We start from the raw sequence: 15,903 nt of genomic DNA, 5'->3' as shown, positions 1-15,903 counted from the left end.
TGCCAAACCTGTTGGGCTTCCTGAGGCCAACCCCGCCAACCCGACACACAAGGAATTACCAGTGAACTGGTACTCAATTTGCTGACCTCAGAAGGATGACAGGCTGAGTCAACCCCCCCCCCCCCCCCCCCCTGGTGTTAATTCAGTGATCGACCAGGATTCAAACCCAGAATCCTAGAATCCCAAGCCGGCACCCTAACCGCTAAGCCAACACCAGGCTGTGAAAAGTATATATATATATTTTTATTATTAATGTAAAAATAGTGGATTTGTGATCCCCCCCCCCCCCCCCTTTTCTAGAATGCTCCACTTACAGTCACGTGAAAAAGTAAGTAAACCCCATGTAAAGTTTTGACTTTTTCAACATATTTCAACATACAGCTATTTGATCTTCATTTCAACAATATTGATAGAAAAAGGTGATATAATATAACAAATATCATGAAACATTTACATTTTGTAGTCCATTGTATAATTTAAATAAACATGAATGCAAATTTCGCATGTGGAAAAAGTAAGTACACCCCTACATTTATCACTACTTCAAATACATAAAATTAGAATCAGGTGCACCAGCTCATGTGCAAATGACTAGAACATCGTTGGAGAGGATCTTGGCGGAACCTGCCTTATTTAAACCTCAGACATTTCGTTTGGTTTGCTCTTTGTTGTTGAAGTGTGCGGCGTCACCATGCCGAGATCAAAAGAGCTCTCTGAGGCCTTCAGACAGAAGGTTATAGATGCCTACGAGTCTGGGAAGGGATTTTAAAAGATCTCCAAACAATTTGAAATCAATCATTCGACTGTCCGGAAGATCATCTACAAGTGGAGAAGATTACAAACAACTGCCAACTTGTTCAGACTAGGCCGCCCCAGCAAGTTCAGCCCGAGAGCAGACCGCAAGATGCTGAAAGAAGTCTCTAGGAACCCCAGAATGTCAGCACGGGATCTACAGGTAGTTCTTGCCACTGTTGATGTCAAAGTGCACGAGTCTACCATTAGAAAGAGGCTGCACAAATTTGATCTACATGGGAGGTGTGCCAGGAGAAAACATTTGCTGTCCAGAAAGAACATCAGGGCAAGACTAAAGTTTGCCAATGAACACCTAGGCAAAGACCAGCACTTCTGGAACAATGTGCTCTGCACAGATGAGTCAAAGGTAGAGCTATTTGGCCACAGTACCAGAAGACATGTTTGGCGAAAACCAAAGACAGCATTTGACCACAAGAACCTGATACCAACTGTACAGCATGGTGGTGGAAATATTGTGGTTTGGGGCAGCTTTGCTGCATCAGGGCCTGGGCAGCTCACCGTCATCGAATCCACTATGAATTCTTCATTGTACCAGAGGCTGCTTGAGGATAATGCGAGGCCATTTATCGGAGTGTTGAAGCTCAACCGAAGCTGGACCTTGCAACATGACAATGACCCTAAACATATCAGCAAATCCACCAAGGAATGGCTGAAAAGAAAGAAATGGAGAGTTCTGGAATGGCTAAGTCAAAGCCCGGATCTAAATCCCATCGAGATGTTGTAGGGGGATTTGAAACGGGCTGTGCATGCAAGAAACCCCTCAAACATCGCAAAGCTGAAAGAATTCTGCACGGAGGAGTGGGCAAAAATTTCTCCAAGTCGATGTCAGAGACTGGTAGACAGTTATAAGAAACGCCGACTTGAGGTTGTTTCTGCCAAATGGGGCAATACCACCTATTATAGCCAAGGGTGTACTTACTTTTTCCACATGCGAAATTTGCATTTAGGTTTATTGAAATTATACAATGGACTACAAAATGTAAATGTTTCATGATATTTGTTATATAGCTGTATGTTGAAATATGTTGAAAAAGTCAAAACTTTACATGGGGTGTACTTACTTTTTCACATGACTGTATGTGCTTATCCTCCCATCTTTTATACCCCTATATATTGCCAACCCTTCCCGTATTTTTAATACTCCACAATCCTCCCATCAGGGGTGTAAGTAATAAATGTGTGCCTACTTTTAATCGGCCTAAAACACTTCTTTCACAAAGGGAGTCTTGTGAAATAGAAGAAGGGCTAGGGGAGGTAAAGTAGAGAAAAGGAATGAGAGGTGGGCAGGAGACAAGAGAAAGGGGTGAGTAGAATGAATGGGAAAGGAAAGGCAGAGGTTTCAAAAAGAGTGGTTTCAAAATTCCACCAGTTTACAGAGTTACATATAAAGGTTACGTTCCTATCGTCTTATTGAATCAAATGTACTAGTTATGGACTAAACACTTGTGTTACTGCATGTCATAGGTGCACTGTTATGATATGACGTGGACATTGCAATGGGGGATAATTTACAGTCGTACTTATATTACAAGGTCAGTCTTATGCCTCTCCCTGAATTATTAAAACAAAGCAACCACCTGCGCCTGTATACAACCACCGGTACGTTGTGGACAACAGAAATGCTTACACATGTAAAAACAAATTTATTTATTTGTATACAGAATCGAGGCTCATGTAGGAGCTAAATTGCGATGAATATTAGAAGATTGCATCTTATTAAAAAAAATTAACCTTCACTATGCACTGGTTTTGAGCCTGGTGTTGGCTAAGCGGTTAGGGTGCCGGCTTGGGATACCTAGGATCCTTGGTTTCGAATCCCTGTCGATCTCTGAATTAATACCAGGGGGTTGACTCAGCCTATCATCCTTATGAGGTCAGCAAATTGAGTACCAGTTCACTGGTAATTCCCTGTGTGTCGCAAGAGGCGATTAACAGGGTTGGCAGCAGGAAGGGCATCCAGCCATAAAAAGAGGCGATTAACAGGGTTGGCAGCAGGAAGGGCATCCAGCCATAAAACATTGCTTCATAAAGGGGACCAAGGTGCTCCGAAAAAGGCCAACCCCTGCTCTGCGGAGAAAAATGGCCTCTAAAGGTGGTTCTTCTTCTTCTTCTATGCACTGGTTTTATAAGGCCAAACTAATCCTTGGCAGAAAAGAAGACAACATACGTTTTTACTGAAATCGAAGAAACCTTTTATGATGAGGCTGCTTTCCATCATCTATCTTCTTCTTCTATATATATAAAAGAAAGTTTTTGTTTGTTTGTTTGTCTGTGCAAGCTAATCTCTTGAACGGTGAAAGATAGGAAGAAACCTCCAATACAAAAAATGTCGGGACGGGCCCTGGGAAGGTTTTAGGCTAGGTGGCGAGGCCGGTCGAGGCCACCTCGGCCGGGCTGGGCCCATTTCGCAATTAAAAGCTGAGCTGAATTACAGTAGTCAATCTTCTTCGGCCACGAGTAAAAGCTGAATTATAGTAGTAAATTCATTCAAAAAGAACGAAAAAGGTCGGGACGGGCCCCGGGAAGGTTTTAGGCTAGGTGGCGAGGCCGGTCGAGGCCACCTCGGCCGGGCTGGGCCCATTTCGCAATTAAAAGCTGAGCTGAATTACAGTAGTCAATCTTCTTCGGCCACGAGTAAAAGCTGAATTATAGTAGTAAATTCATTCAAAAAGAACTAAAAATGTCGGGACAGGCCCCGGGAAGGTTATAGGCTAGGTGGTGAGGCCGGTCGAGGCCGCTTCGGCCGGGCTGGGCCCATTTCGCAATTAAAAGCTGAGCTGAATTATAGTAGTCAATCTTCTACGGCCGTGAGTAAAAGCTGAATTATAGTAGTAAATTCATTCAAAAAGAACCTGGGCAACGCCGGGTGCTTTCGGCTAGTCTTAGATATAACTGGCATTGAACCTGTCACTTCGCTGATGGTAGTTGAACAACATAACTTATATATGTTACGGTACAGTAATAAAGTTTATTGATATTTCCCAAAAAATTTATTCCAGAAACATTTTGTTTACTGCTTACAATGCAGCGTTGTCACAAAAAAAGAGAATATAGTGTTACTAAAATAATTGTCACACAACAATTTTTAAATGTAGGCTAATTAGTTATGCCTTGTAAGCAGTTATCAGAAGTGGTTTCTGAAATACTTATTGGGAAAAATGCCAGAGGCATATAAAAAGCCCCTTTATATGGTATGTGCCTTGTGGCAAACTATAGAAAAGAAGGGACATTCCATATCTTGTGGAAAATGCCACACAATAGAAAAGAAGGGACATTCAAAAAATATTGTGTGCATGCTGTACTACCCTTGTGTTCTTAGGAGGAACCAATTAATGTTTTTAATAAAACCGAGCAGTGTCCATTTGTTTTTACCTCTCCCAACCTCCCCCCCCCCCCCCCCCCCACCTTCCCCCAAGCCCTTTCCACATCTCCCTTCCGCAGATCTCCCGATGTCCCTGTTCTCCACTGTTGTACTTATGTGCTTCACTCTCTCTCCCCATATTGTCTCCCTCCCCTCTATTATACGTTTTATTTGTCCGTTTATGTTTTTTGTGATTAATATATTAGCTCTTACACGAGCCTCGATGTTGAATACAAAAAAAATGCTCGAGAAAGGTTCATATAAGGGCACCCTACATCGGGCAAATAAAATACATTTACTTCTTCATGCAGCTGCACTGCGATATATACGCATACACAGTGATCACTCATGTATAAGCCGCACATTTTTCCCAGAAATATTTAATCTAAATTTTGGGTGTGTATTTATCCACGAGAACCAAAGTAAAACCTATATTTCTCCCGATTTCTCACACCGACACAAAACCAACCTTCATTACTGGATTCCGCCATCTTTAAAATGCAGTGGATTGTGGGATATCTTATGCAACATTGACTGGATATTTTTGTTCTGAACAAAAATTAATTTGATAGAAGAATTAAAATTGGTGAGTTATAATACATTAGTTTGCTTTCATTTTCTTCATCCTCATCTTCGCTATTGAGCGAAGATTTTGATGCGGTCAATACACTTTCGTTAAGCATCAGATATGAAGCTTGTGGCCAAGTTTCATCAACATCATGTGTGTAGTTTCGGAGAAAAGAGCAAATACCTATTTTGTGGGGTCAAACCTCCTCCCCCGTAAAACCCTTCAATATGCTCAGATTTTGATGTGGTTAATACACCTTTATTAGGCATCAGATATGAAGTTGTGAGCCAAGTTTCATTCAAGTTTTTTTTTTTTTGGTATACAAGATCGAGGCTCGTGTAAGAGCTAACATTAATCACACAAAAACAAGCTGACACAAAAAAAACATATGATCAAGGAAGTGGGAGACAAGATGGGGAGAGAGGGGGGAAGCACACAAGTACAACATTTGAGAGCAAGGACATCGGGAGATCTGTGGGAGGGAGATGTGGAAGGGGCTTGGGGGAAGGAGGGAGGGGAGGGGTGGGAGAGGTAAAAATGCTACCCTATACAGTTCTATCTCCACCATGGAATGTCATCACCTATCCCCACAAACATAATAATACGCAGGGCACTTTTCTGATAAAATTCTCAGGAAAATACCAGTTTATATGTATAACCTGCAACTCAAAAATGAACTCCAGCAAAAGTGAACTCCAGCTCGACTGGAAATTTAGTTGACTCAAAAGTCGTGTTTTGCCGATTTATGGAGAGTGCCATTGTAGATATTTAATTTGGCATAATGGAAGACTTCCAACTTCTATGAAACACAATATGATAGCATGTTGAATGTATCGACCAACTCCTACTGAGTGATATGTGACATCTATCAGATTAGCACAGCAATAGTTCATTAGTAACTCTCTAGTCATTAGCTTATGATAATTATCAAGCAGTCTATTGTGCTGCAATTCACGTGTTAATCCCCAAGCTTATTTAGCTGCCATGACGGTGTATACATTTAAAAGTTTTGACTAAATGTTTTGAAAGCAAACTAATGTATTATAAGTTATAACTCACCAATTTTAATTCTTCTATCAAATTAATTTTTGTTCAGAACAAAAATATCTAGTCAATGTTGCATAAGATATCCCACAATCCACTGCATTTTAAAGATGGCGGAATCCAGTAATGAAGGTTGGTTTTGTGTCGGTGTGAGAAACCGGGAGAAATATAGGTCTTACTTTGGTTCTCGTGGATAAATACACACCCAAAATTTAGATTAAATATTTCTGGGAAAAATGTGCGGCTTATACATGAGTGATCACTGTGTATGCGTACAGACATAGGTGGGCGCGATTCGGAAAATTTTAAGTCCGCTTACCGCTTATCCGCTCCGCCAGCCCGTGTAGTCCGATTCGCTTATCCGCTTCAGCGGCCGAAAATCTTAGTCCGCTTACCGCTTATCCGCTTATCCGCTTCGATTCGATTTTTTTAAAGCGCTTCGACGTTTTTAAAGCGATTTTTGACGTTTCTAAAGGGAATTTAATGCTTTTTAAGCCTAAATAGCCATTTCTAACTACTACAAAGACAAACAAAGCTTTTAAGATCAAAAATATACATTTTTATTTAAATAAAATTTATTCAAAATTTATTGAAATAAAGTTTTCCACTCGACTCTACTCTACTCTACAGTTAATTTAAATATAATTTTAATATATGCAAGTAACATTAAAGAAAAATCAATTTGCCCATCCTTTCTTTGACAAGAGAGTCTACTAGTCAACAGACTAGCAGTCTGTTGACTAGTCCTCGTCTTCCTCCTCCACCTCCACCTCGTGGGCCTTCTTGAGGATTTGGAGGTTGCCCTTCATGAAGACGAGGGCCTCGAAGTTCGGTGCAGCCAGGGCCGACCTCTTAGGCCTGAGGATGTCCGACCCGTAGCTGAACACGCGCTCGACCGAGGCAGAGCTCGGGAGCGGCGTGTTATGCCTGAGAAATAGATTTACCCAAGCATCACGGAACTCGAGCGGGAAGAGATTGGGCGAGAGCCCCGGGTTCCCCCTCAGCGGCTTCCTCGACCAGTTGTTGACCTCTTCCCTGATCTTCTCCTCGAGGTTCTCCTCCTGCTGCCCCTCCTCCATGGCGAACAGGTAGTCCGTACTGCTCGAGCCGGGCTGGGGTCCCTGCTGGGGGGCAGGGTCCAGGTGCTCGTCAGGCAGGACGAGGGCGAGCAGGTCCCTGATGAGCTTGTCCCTCACCAGGTCGCAGATGGCGTCGTTGTTCTGCCTCCTGCAGATGGCCCTGACCGTGGCGAGCTTGTGCTGGGGGTGCAGCGCCGTGGCCATCAAAAGGTCCATGTCCACGAAGAGGTGGCTGAACCTGAAGTAAAAGAAAAGTTATAAAACAAATGTCAAATAATTTCAGATTTGTAAATTGAAAAATTAAATGTCATTCAACTGATTTTAATTCATTTCAAATGAATCATTAGACCGGCAAGGATTTTTTAATCATTTAATAATAATATAATATAAGAAGAAAGAAGCACTTATTAATTTTCAACTCGTTGCGATAAAATATAATAATAATATAAGAACTAACCTGCCATCAAAGCCCTTTGTTCCCTTCCTGGCGCAGGACGGCTGCTGGAGGAGGCTGGCCACCAGGTTCTGGGCGTGGACGATGCTGCCGTCGATGGACAGCGCCTCCAGGGAGTCCTTGAGCACCTGGAGGTGGGGGAGAAGGCACCCCATGTAGGCCTTCTCCTCGTCCTGGAGTACGTCTAGGCAGGCGGCGAGGGGGGCGGTCACCTTGACGTACTCCGACCAGATCTGCACGTCGTACTCCGTGATGTGCGGCAGGGGGTGGGGGTGCTGCCGCTGACAGATCTGGTTCAGGTTGTTCCTCTTGTCCATGTCAAGCACCTCGGTCAGCAGGCACTTGTAGGCGTCGTGGCTAGAGTTCCACCTGGTGACGCCGGGGGTCACAAGCTTCTTGCCCAGGGCCGTCTTAATGTCATTGGCGGTCACTGTCTTCCTGTTCTGGGCGTTCCACAGGCCCTGGGCCTTGGCGGCCGGCTTGCTGAAGGCCGGCCTGGGCTGGCCGCTCCAGCCGGGCACCTTCTCGACGTCCCTGGAGGCCAGCAGGTTCACTGTGTGTGCCGCACAGCGGCGATGCTTGGGGACGTGCACCACCTCTTCCTGCTGGTCCACCTCCTCCAGGGCGTCCACCACGAGGATGGTGTTGGTCTGCACCACCTCTGGGTCCACCTCCACCACGTCTAGCTGCTCGTCATCGTGCCCGAGGGCCCCGTAGTGATTCAAGGCGCTGATGTATATCGGACCCGTGGTTGTCGAGAAACAGCGGTCACAGACAAACAAACAAACACACAGAGATTACTGGAATTATAGATAGATTATTCACTTAAATAAATATTCACAATTCTAGAGTAACGGCTCAGGCTAACAGCTGATTTGGCGAATCGCGATGCGCTTTAATTTTTCGGTAGTCCGCTTACGCTTATCCGCTTCGGTTTCCGGGGGTTGTTCCGATTCGCTTATCCGCTTCGAAAACGTTAGTCCGCTGCAGCGGATAAGCGGATAAGCGGACTTTCGAAGCGGACCGCCCACCTTTGCGTACAGACACGTGAAAAAGTAAGTACTGAAGGAGCTCGGGCTCCCACGTCGATCGGAAGAATGGATGCGACAAAAAGCTGGAATTCGTCCGAGTTGCTTTATTCAAACAAAACACTCAGGTACTCTGAAAAGCCCGTTTATCGGGCAGCAATATATATACACACATTATCCCGGAGCGTTTGCCCAGGAAAGGCGAGAGGGGGCGTGGCCGAGCGTCCTGGCTGCGGCCTGGCAAGTTGAGGGCGAGCCTGCCCGGGCGTCCTGGACGAGCCCGGCATGGTGATCGCTCCGCGTCCTTGATAGGTGCAAGGCGATTGTGAAAACCCAGCGGTAGCCGCTACAGTACACCCCATGTAAAGTTTTGACTTTTTCAACATATTTCAACATACAGCTATTTGATCTTCATTTCAACAATATTGATAGATAAAGGTGATATAATATAACAAATATCATGAAACATTTACATTTTGTAGTCCATTGTATAATTTAAATAAACATAAATGCAAATTTCACATGTGGAAAAAGTAAGTAGACCCTACATTTATCACTACTTCAAATACCTGAAATTAGAATCATGTGCACCAGCTCAGGTGCAAATGATGAGAACATCGTTAAAGAGGATCTTGGAGGAACCTGTCTTAGTCTTATTTAAACCTCAGACATTTAGTTTGGTTTGCTCTTTGTTGGTGAAGTGTGCGGCGTCACCATGCCTAGATAAAAAGAGCTCTCGGAGGCCTTCAGAAAGGTTATAGATGCCTACGAGTCTGGGAAGGGATTTAAAAAGATCTCCAAACAATTTGAAATCAATCATTCGACTATCCGGAAGATCATCTACAAGTGGAGAAGATTCCAAACAACTGCCAACTTGTTCAGGCCAGGCCGCCCCAGCAAGTTCAGCCCGAGAGCAGACCGCAAGATGCTGAAAGAAGTCTCAAAGGACCCCAGAATGTCATCACGGGACCTACATGTAGCTCTTGCCACTGTTGATGTCAAAGTGCACGACTCTACCATTAGAAAGAGGCTGCACAAATTTTATCTACATGGGAGGTGTGCCAGGAGGAAACCTTTGCTGTCCAGACAGAACATCAGGGCAAGACTAAAGTTTGCCAATGAACACCTTGGCAAAGACCAGCACTTCTGGAACAATGTGCTCTGGACAGATGAGTCAAAGGTAGAGCTATTTGGCCACAGTACCAGAAGACATGTTTGGCGAAAACCAAAGACAGCATTTGACCACAAGAACCTGATACCAACTGTAAAGCATGTTGGTGGAAATATCATGGTTTGGGGCAGCTTTGCTGCATCAGGGCCTGGGCAGCTCACCATCATAGAATCCACGATGAATTCTTCATTGTGCCAGAGGGTGCTTGAGGATAATGTGAGGCCATCTGTTGGAAAGTTGAAGCTCAACTGAAGGTGGACCTTGCAACATGACAATGACCCTAAACATACCAGTAAATCCACCAAGGAATGGCTGAACAGAAAGAAATGGAGGGTTCTGGAATGGCCAAGTCAAAGCCCGGATCTAAATCCCATCGAGATGTTGTGGGGGGATTTGAAACGAGCTGTGCATGCAAGAAACCCCTCAAACATTGCACAGCTGAAAGAATTCTGCATGGAGGAGTGGGCAAAAATTTCTCCCAGTCGATGTCAGAGACTGGTAGACAGTTATAAGAAACGCCGACTTGAGGTTGTTTCTGCCAAAGGGGGCAATACCACCTATTAGAGCCAAAGGTGTACTTACTTTTTCCACATGCGGAATTTGCATTTATGTTTATTAAAATTTTGCATTTATATTTGCAAAATGTTGAAAATGTCAAAACTTTACATGGGGTGTACTTACTTTTTCACGTGACTGTATATATCGCAGTGCGGTAATCGTCATCCTGATGAAGCAGCACGTACATGGAAGGAAGGAAGGGAGGGGTGGTAATTTTAGACACACAAGTGAGTAGGATTGGACGGTGTCTAACTATAGATAAACACAACGCATATCGAATATCAGATTTAATTACTTTGATAAACATTTACTATGGAAATATCTAAGCTATATTAAAGAAATGGAAACCTCTGGCAGTCATTTCCACAATAATATATTATATTGTTGAGGAAATGACTTTGAGAGGTCAAGAAGTTCCTTGGCTGAGATGGGAGAACGTGCCGGAAGGCCAACAGTCTCTGCATCACTTCACAAAAGCTAGACTTTATGGGAAAAGGCACATAACAGCACGCCTGGAGTTTGCAAAAAGGCACATGAAAGACTCTGAGAGCATGAGGCAAAATATTTTGTAGTCCAATGAAACAAAAATTTAACTTTGGCCTGAAAGCAAAACGCTATGTCTGGTGGAAACGGAGCATGGCTCATCCCCCATTTAACCCCATCCTTACCATGAAGCTTGGTGGGGCCAGCATTATGCTATGAGGATGCTTTTCAGTGGCAAGGACTGGGAGACTTACAAGGATAGACGAAACACTGAATCTGTTCACCAAATACAGACAAATCCTTGAGGAGAACTTCCTTCAAAGTGTAAAGGACATTAGACTGTGGCAAAGATTTATGTATCAACAGGACAATGACCTCAAGCATATAGCCAAAGCAACACTGGAAAGGATTTAGAACAATAATCTGAAATTCAGAACATCCAACTTGACAGAGCTTGAGCAAATCAGCAAGGAAGAATGGGCAAAACTCCCCAAATGCATACAGTCACGTGAAAAAGTAAGTACACCCCATGTAAAGTTTTGACTTTTTCAACATATTCAACATACAGCTATTTGATTTTCATTTCAACAATATTAATAGATAAAGGTTATATAATATGACAAATATCATGAAACATTTACATTTTGTAGTCCTGGTGTTGGGCTAGCGGCTAGGGTGCCAGCTTAGGATCCAAGGATCCTGGGTTCGAATCCCGGTCGATCGCTGAATTAACACCAGGGGGGTTGACTCAGCCTGTCATCCTTCCGTGGTCGGCAAATTTGAGTACCAGTTCACTGGCAATTCCCTGCTTGTCGTAAAAAGGCGACAAAAAGGGTTGGCGTCAGGAAGGGCATCCGGCCGTAAAACATTGCTTCAAAAAGGGGACCCAAAAAAAAAACAACAACCACGGTCCCCGAAAAGGCCAACCCCTGCTTTGCGGGGAAAAATGGCCTCTAAACGGTGGTTTATTTACATTTTGTAGTCCATTGTATAATTTAAATAAACATAAATGCAAATTTCGCATGTGGAAAAAGTAAGTACACCCCTACATTTATCACAACAGTAATACCCCGGCCTACGTCATTAATTGGTTCCATAAGCCATGACGTCACTCGGTTTTTGACGTAAACCGGGCGTAATGTCTTAAAAATGCCTTAAAATGAAGACAAACACCGTAATTCCTAAAACTAGAGTAAATAACTGGAGGAGGCTGCGGCTTCGCCCTGAATCTTTTGCCGATCCCCATCGGGAGTCCCTCCGTTGTTTTCTATCAGGCGGGTCTTCTCCTCGAACGGGGTGACCGGCACGGACGTGTCGACCGTGAGCTGGCTTGTGTGCCCGAGTGGCTCCGCGGCCCGCTTCACCACGGCGTGCTTTAGCCAACGTGTCCGAGCAGTTTCACCGGTGTTCATGTCGTGTCGTCTGTGACGAACGAACGAGCTCAGGGTTCCGTGAACGCGGCCGCCCCGGGGATCGACGCTCGCCTCAGAGTCGTAGGCGTGCCCCGTCTTTCCTCGAGCGGCCAAAGTTGCTTGCTTCTTTATTTTTGGACGATGTGATATATGCAGAAACGACAACGTACAGGCAGGCATTTGCAAATCCATGCACATGTGCACATGCACACGTCGATCGGTTCTTTACAAGGATATGCATCAACAACAACTTGCTACTCCCCGCACCACAGATGTCAATTTCCAAACAATTTACCTACTCCTTCTACCTAACTTTAAACGACCCTCCCTGTGTATTCGTGAAGGGGTCCATCCTCCACCATCCACTCCTTCGCACCATGCACTCCACACCACTCAATCCACACTACTCACTCCACACACCATTCATTCCCACACACCAAGTATTCTCTCCATTTATCCACTTGCACCCAATGCAAGTCAATCACTCAACACCATTACACATGTCCTCAATACACCACTCATACACTTTCTCCGGTCATCCCAGACCATTGCCTCATTTCACCAAGTTCAACGATAACCAGATTCTCACACACACAACCATTCTCGACCAATGCCTCATTTCACCAAGTTCATTCCAAAGATCCTCATTCAATTCCTCATTTGCGCCTAAAGCTCATCCTCATACACACACACATGATACACCAAGATACACCAAGAGCGGCTTCAGCTTGAAGTCGCCGGTGCAATTACCCTCAAGCATTAGCGTTAGCCACTCCTTCGCGACTTTGTAGCCAGGCATGGTCTTCTCCTCCTTCGAGATAAAGGAGATGATGATGGAGGAGTGACGTAAAGTCGCACATAATGACGTTCGCTGAACTGAAATTTACTCTAGAAGAGTGGCGTAAAGTCGGATTTGACGTAGGTCGAAATGGCGTAAAACGGGATATGACTGTACTTCAAATACCTAAAATTAGAATGAGGTGCACCACCTCAGGTGCAAATGATTCGAACATCGTTAGAGAGGATCTTGGAGGAACCTATCTTATTTAAACCACAGACATTTAGTTTGGTTTGCTCTTTGTTGTTGAAGTGTGCGGCATGACCATGCCTAGATCAAAAGAGCTCTCCGTGGCTTTCAGGAAGAAGGTTATAGATGCCTAAGGGTCTGGGAAGGGATTTTAAAAGATCTCCAAACAATTTGAAATCAATCATTCGAATGTCCTGAAGATCATCTACAAGTGGAGAAGTTACAAACAACTGCCAACTTGTTCAGGCCAGGCCACCCCAGCAAGTTCAGCCCGAGAGCAGACTGCAATATGCTGAAAGAAGTCCCTAAGAACCCCAGAATGTCATCACAGGACCTACAGGTAGCTCTTGCCACTGTTGATGTCAAAGTGCACGAGTCTACCATTAGAAAGAGGCTGCACAAATTTGATGTACATGGGAAGTGTGCCAGGAGGAAACCTTTGCTGTACAGAAAGAACATCAGTGCAAGACTAAAGTTTGCCAATGAACACCGAGGCAAACACCAGCACTTCTGGAACAATGTGCTCTGGACAGATGAGTCAAAGGTAGAGCTATTTGGCCACAGTACCAGAAGACATGTTTGGCGAAAACCAAAGACAGCATTTGACCACAAGAACCTGGTAAGAACTGTAAAGCATGGTGGAGGAAATATTATGGTTTGGGGCAGCTTTGCTGCATCAGGGCCTGGGCAGCTCACCATCATATAATCCACCATGAATTCTTCATTGTACCAGAGGGTGCTTGAGGATAATGTGAGGCCATCTGTCGGAAAGTTGAAGCTTAACCGAAGGTGGACCTTGCAACATGACAATGACGCTAAACATACGAGTAAATCCATCAAGGAATGGCTGAAAAGAAAGTAATGGAGGGTTCTGGAATGGCCAAGTCAAAGCCCGGATCTAAATCCCATCGAGATGTTGTGGGGGGATTTGAAACGAGCTGTGCATGCAAGAAACCCCTCAAACATCGCACAGCTGAAAGAATTCTGCATGGAGGAGTGGGCAAAAATTTCTCCCAGTCGATGTCAGAGACTAGTACACAGTTGTAAGAAACGCCTACTTGAGGTTGTTTCTGCCAAAGGGGGCAATACCACCTATTAGAACCAGGGGTGTACTTACTTTTTCCACATGCGAAATTTGCATTTATGTTTATTTAAATTATACAATGGACTACAAAATGTAACTGTTTCACGATATTTGTTATATTATATCACCTTTATCTATCAATATTGTTGACATGAAGATCAAATAGCTGTATGTTGAAATATGTTGAAAAAGTCAAAACTTTACATGGGGTGTACTTACTTTTTCACGTGACTGTATGTGCAAAGCTAATACTGACATACCCAAGAATACTTGAAGCTGTAATCGCTGCCAAAGGCACTTGTATGATGTATTGACTCAGGTGGCTGAATACTTATGTAAATTAGATATTTCTGCATTTCATTTTTTATTATTTTGTCAAAATTTAAAAAAACGTTGCTTTGACATTATGGGTATTATGTGTAGATCAGTGACATTTTTTTTAAATTTAATCCATTTTAAATTCAGGCTGTAACACAACAAGATGTGAAAATAAATAATCAAAGGGTGTGAATACTTTCTGAAGACACTATGTGTATGTATGTATGTATATATATATATATATAATATATATATATATATATATATATATAATGTTGGAGTGTCTTGGACTACTATAAGCATCTTGCTAGTAAAGCTTTTTAAAAGCCCCAAGTATGTCACACAAGCAATCTTCAGCATAAAATAGAGAAAGTATATAATGTCAATAATGCACTCATATTGTTGTATTCACTTGCATTATGGGAAAAAAAATCAACATTGCAGTTGGATTTGTTTTTAAGTATTAAGACGGGTGCATTCCTATCATACAGCAGAGTGCAGCAACTCCTGTCTTGTGTTGTGGCCCATTACTTCAGAAAGATAATGCAACAGCGAATGACAGCTGGGCTTTGAGGGTAATTTGCATATTCTGAAAAGGGTGTTTAAAGCTGGAGTACTTCCTTCAGCTTAAATGCAAAAGAGGGTAAAATCGCACTGCTTGGTCTGTGATGCTGGGTCTGTGCTCCCAACAACGTTTCCTCCATCCCAATCTCCTTTGCTTTACATGCTGAGTGGCCATGAAATTGACTTTGAAAGTGGGCAAAGGAATTGGAATTTTTTTTTTTTTTTGCTTTCCTTAAGTCAGTTAGCTTAAAATCCGCGTAGGCATTTCCTGCTGATAAGGCAAGAAATATTTGTGTGGGATGAGCTTTGCTTTGACCCTGTGATACAGGATGCTGGAGACAGTTTATGCAATGGGATTGGGACCTGTGCAGCCTGTTTCTAAAATATGCGGTATACACTGTACGGTTAGCATGCAAGCATTGGAAAGTCACCTTTGGGGAGGTATGCTTTTTGAGATACTTTCTGATAGTGCAACCTGATGGAGATTCCATTGAAAGCTGGGGCCCAGAGGCATTCGGCCAGACAGTAAAGGCCATGGTCGATGTGTGCAAAGTCCTGAGAACGAAGTTTGTTCAAAAAATGTTGGGATTGAAAAGAGTAACTGTAAAGCTTGAGCTGTGTTTAGTTTTGAACTCCACTATGTAGTCAACAGGCTTGCAGTATAATTAAGTGCGAACATAATTAATGTGCTGATGAAACCAGGCAAATTATTTTGAAAAATAATAAATAACTAGAAAGCATCTGAAAATGTAAAGCCCATCCGCGTCCGTTTGTATTCAGATGTCTTCTTCTTCTTCTTCTTCTTCTTCTTCTTCTTCTGTCTGCTCAAAATAACGAAAACAGTTTTAAAAAAATTGATGATTTTATGCAGCCTTGACCTTTGAGCTTTCGATCTAAAAAAAAAAATCAGCTTCTGGATTTTGATTGGTGAACCAATTC

At 43.4% G+C, this 15,903-nt stretch overlaps 2 protein-coding genes across 2 annotated transcripts in view; one reads left to right on the top strand and one right to left on the bottom strand.

Annotated features, from left to right (window-relative positions):
* The window catches only part of LOC137435223 (zinc finger protein ZFPM2), a 356,522-nt gene that overhangs the window by 37,326 nt on the left and 303,293 nt on the right, over window positions 1-15,903 (top strand). The gene's annotated exons all lie outside the window — the stretch shown is intronic.
* On the bottom strand, window positions 6,102-8,041 carry LOC137414033 (uncharacterized). Its single transcript, XM_078784055.1, has 2 exons — window positions 7,323-8,041; window positions 6,102-7,103 (listed from the first exon to the last, which is right to left on the bottom strand). Exons 1-2 carry the CDS (start codon window positions 7,634-7,636, stop codon window positions 6,527-6,529), a joined length of 891 nt encoding a protein of 296 aa, XP_078640181.1. The 5' UTR covers window positions 7,637-8,041; the 3' UTR covers window positions 6,102-6,526.

Source organism: Myxine glutinosa, chromosome 9, assembly GCF_964187855.1.
Source record: "Myxine glutinosa chromosome 9, kmMyxGlut1.1, whole genome shotgun sequence".
NCBI classification, from domain to species: domain Eukaryota; kingdom Metazoa; phylum Chordata; class Myxini; order Myxiniformes; family Myxinidae; genus Myxine; species Myxine glutinosa.
The sequence above is the reverse complement of the archived record's forward strand: the minus strand, read 5'-3'. Positions and strand labels throughout refer to the sequence as shown.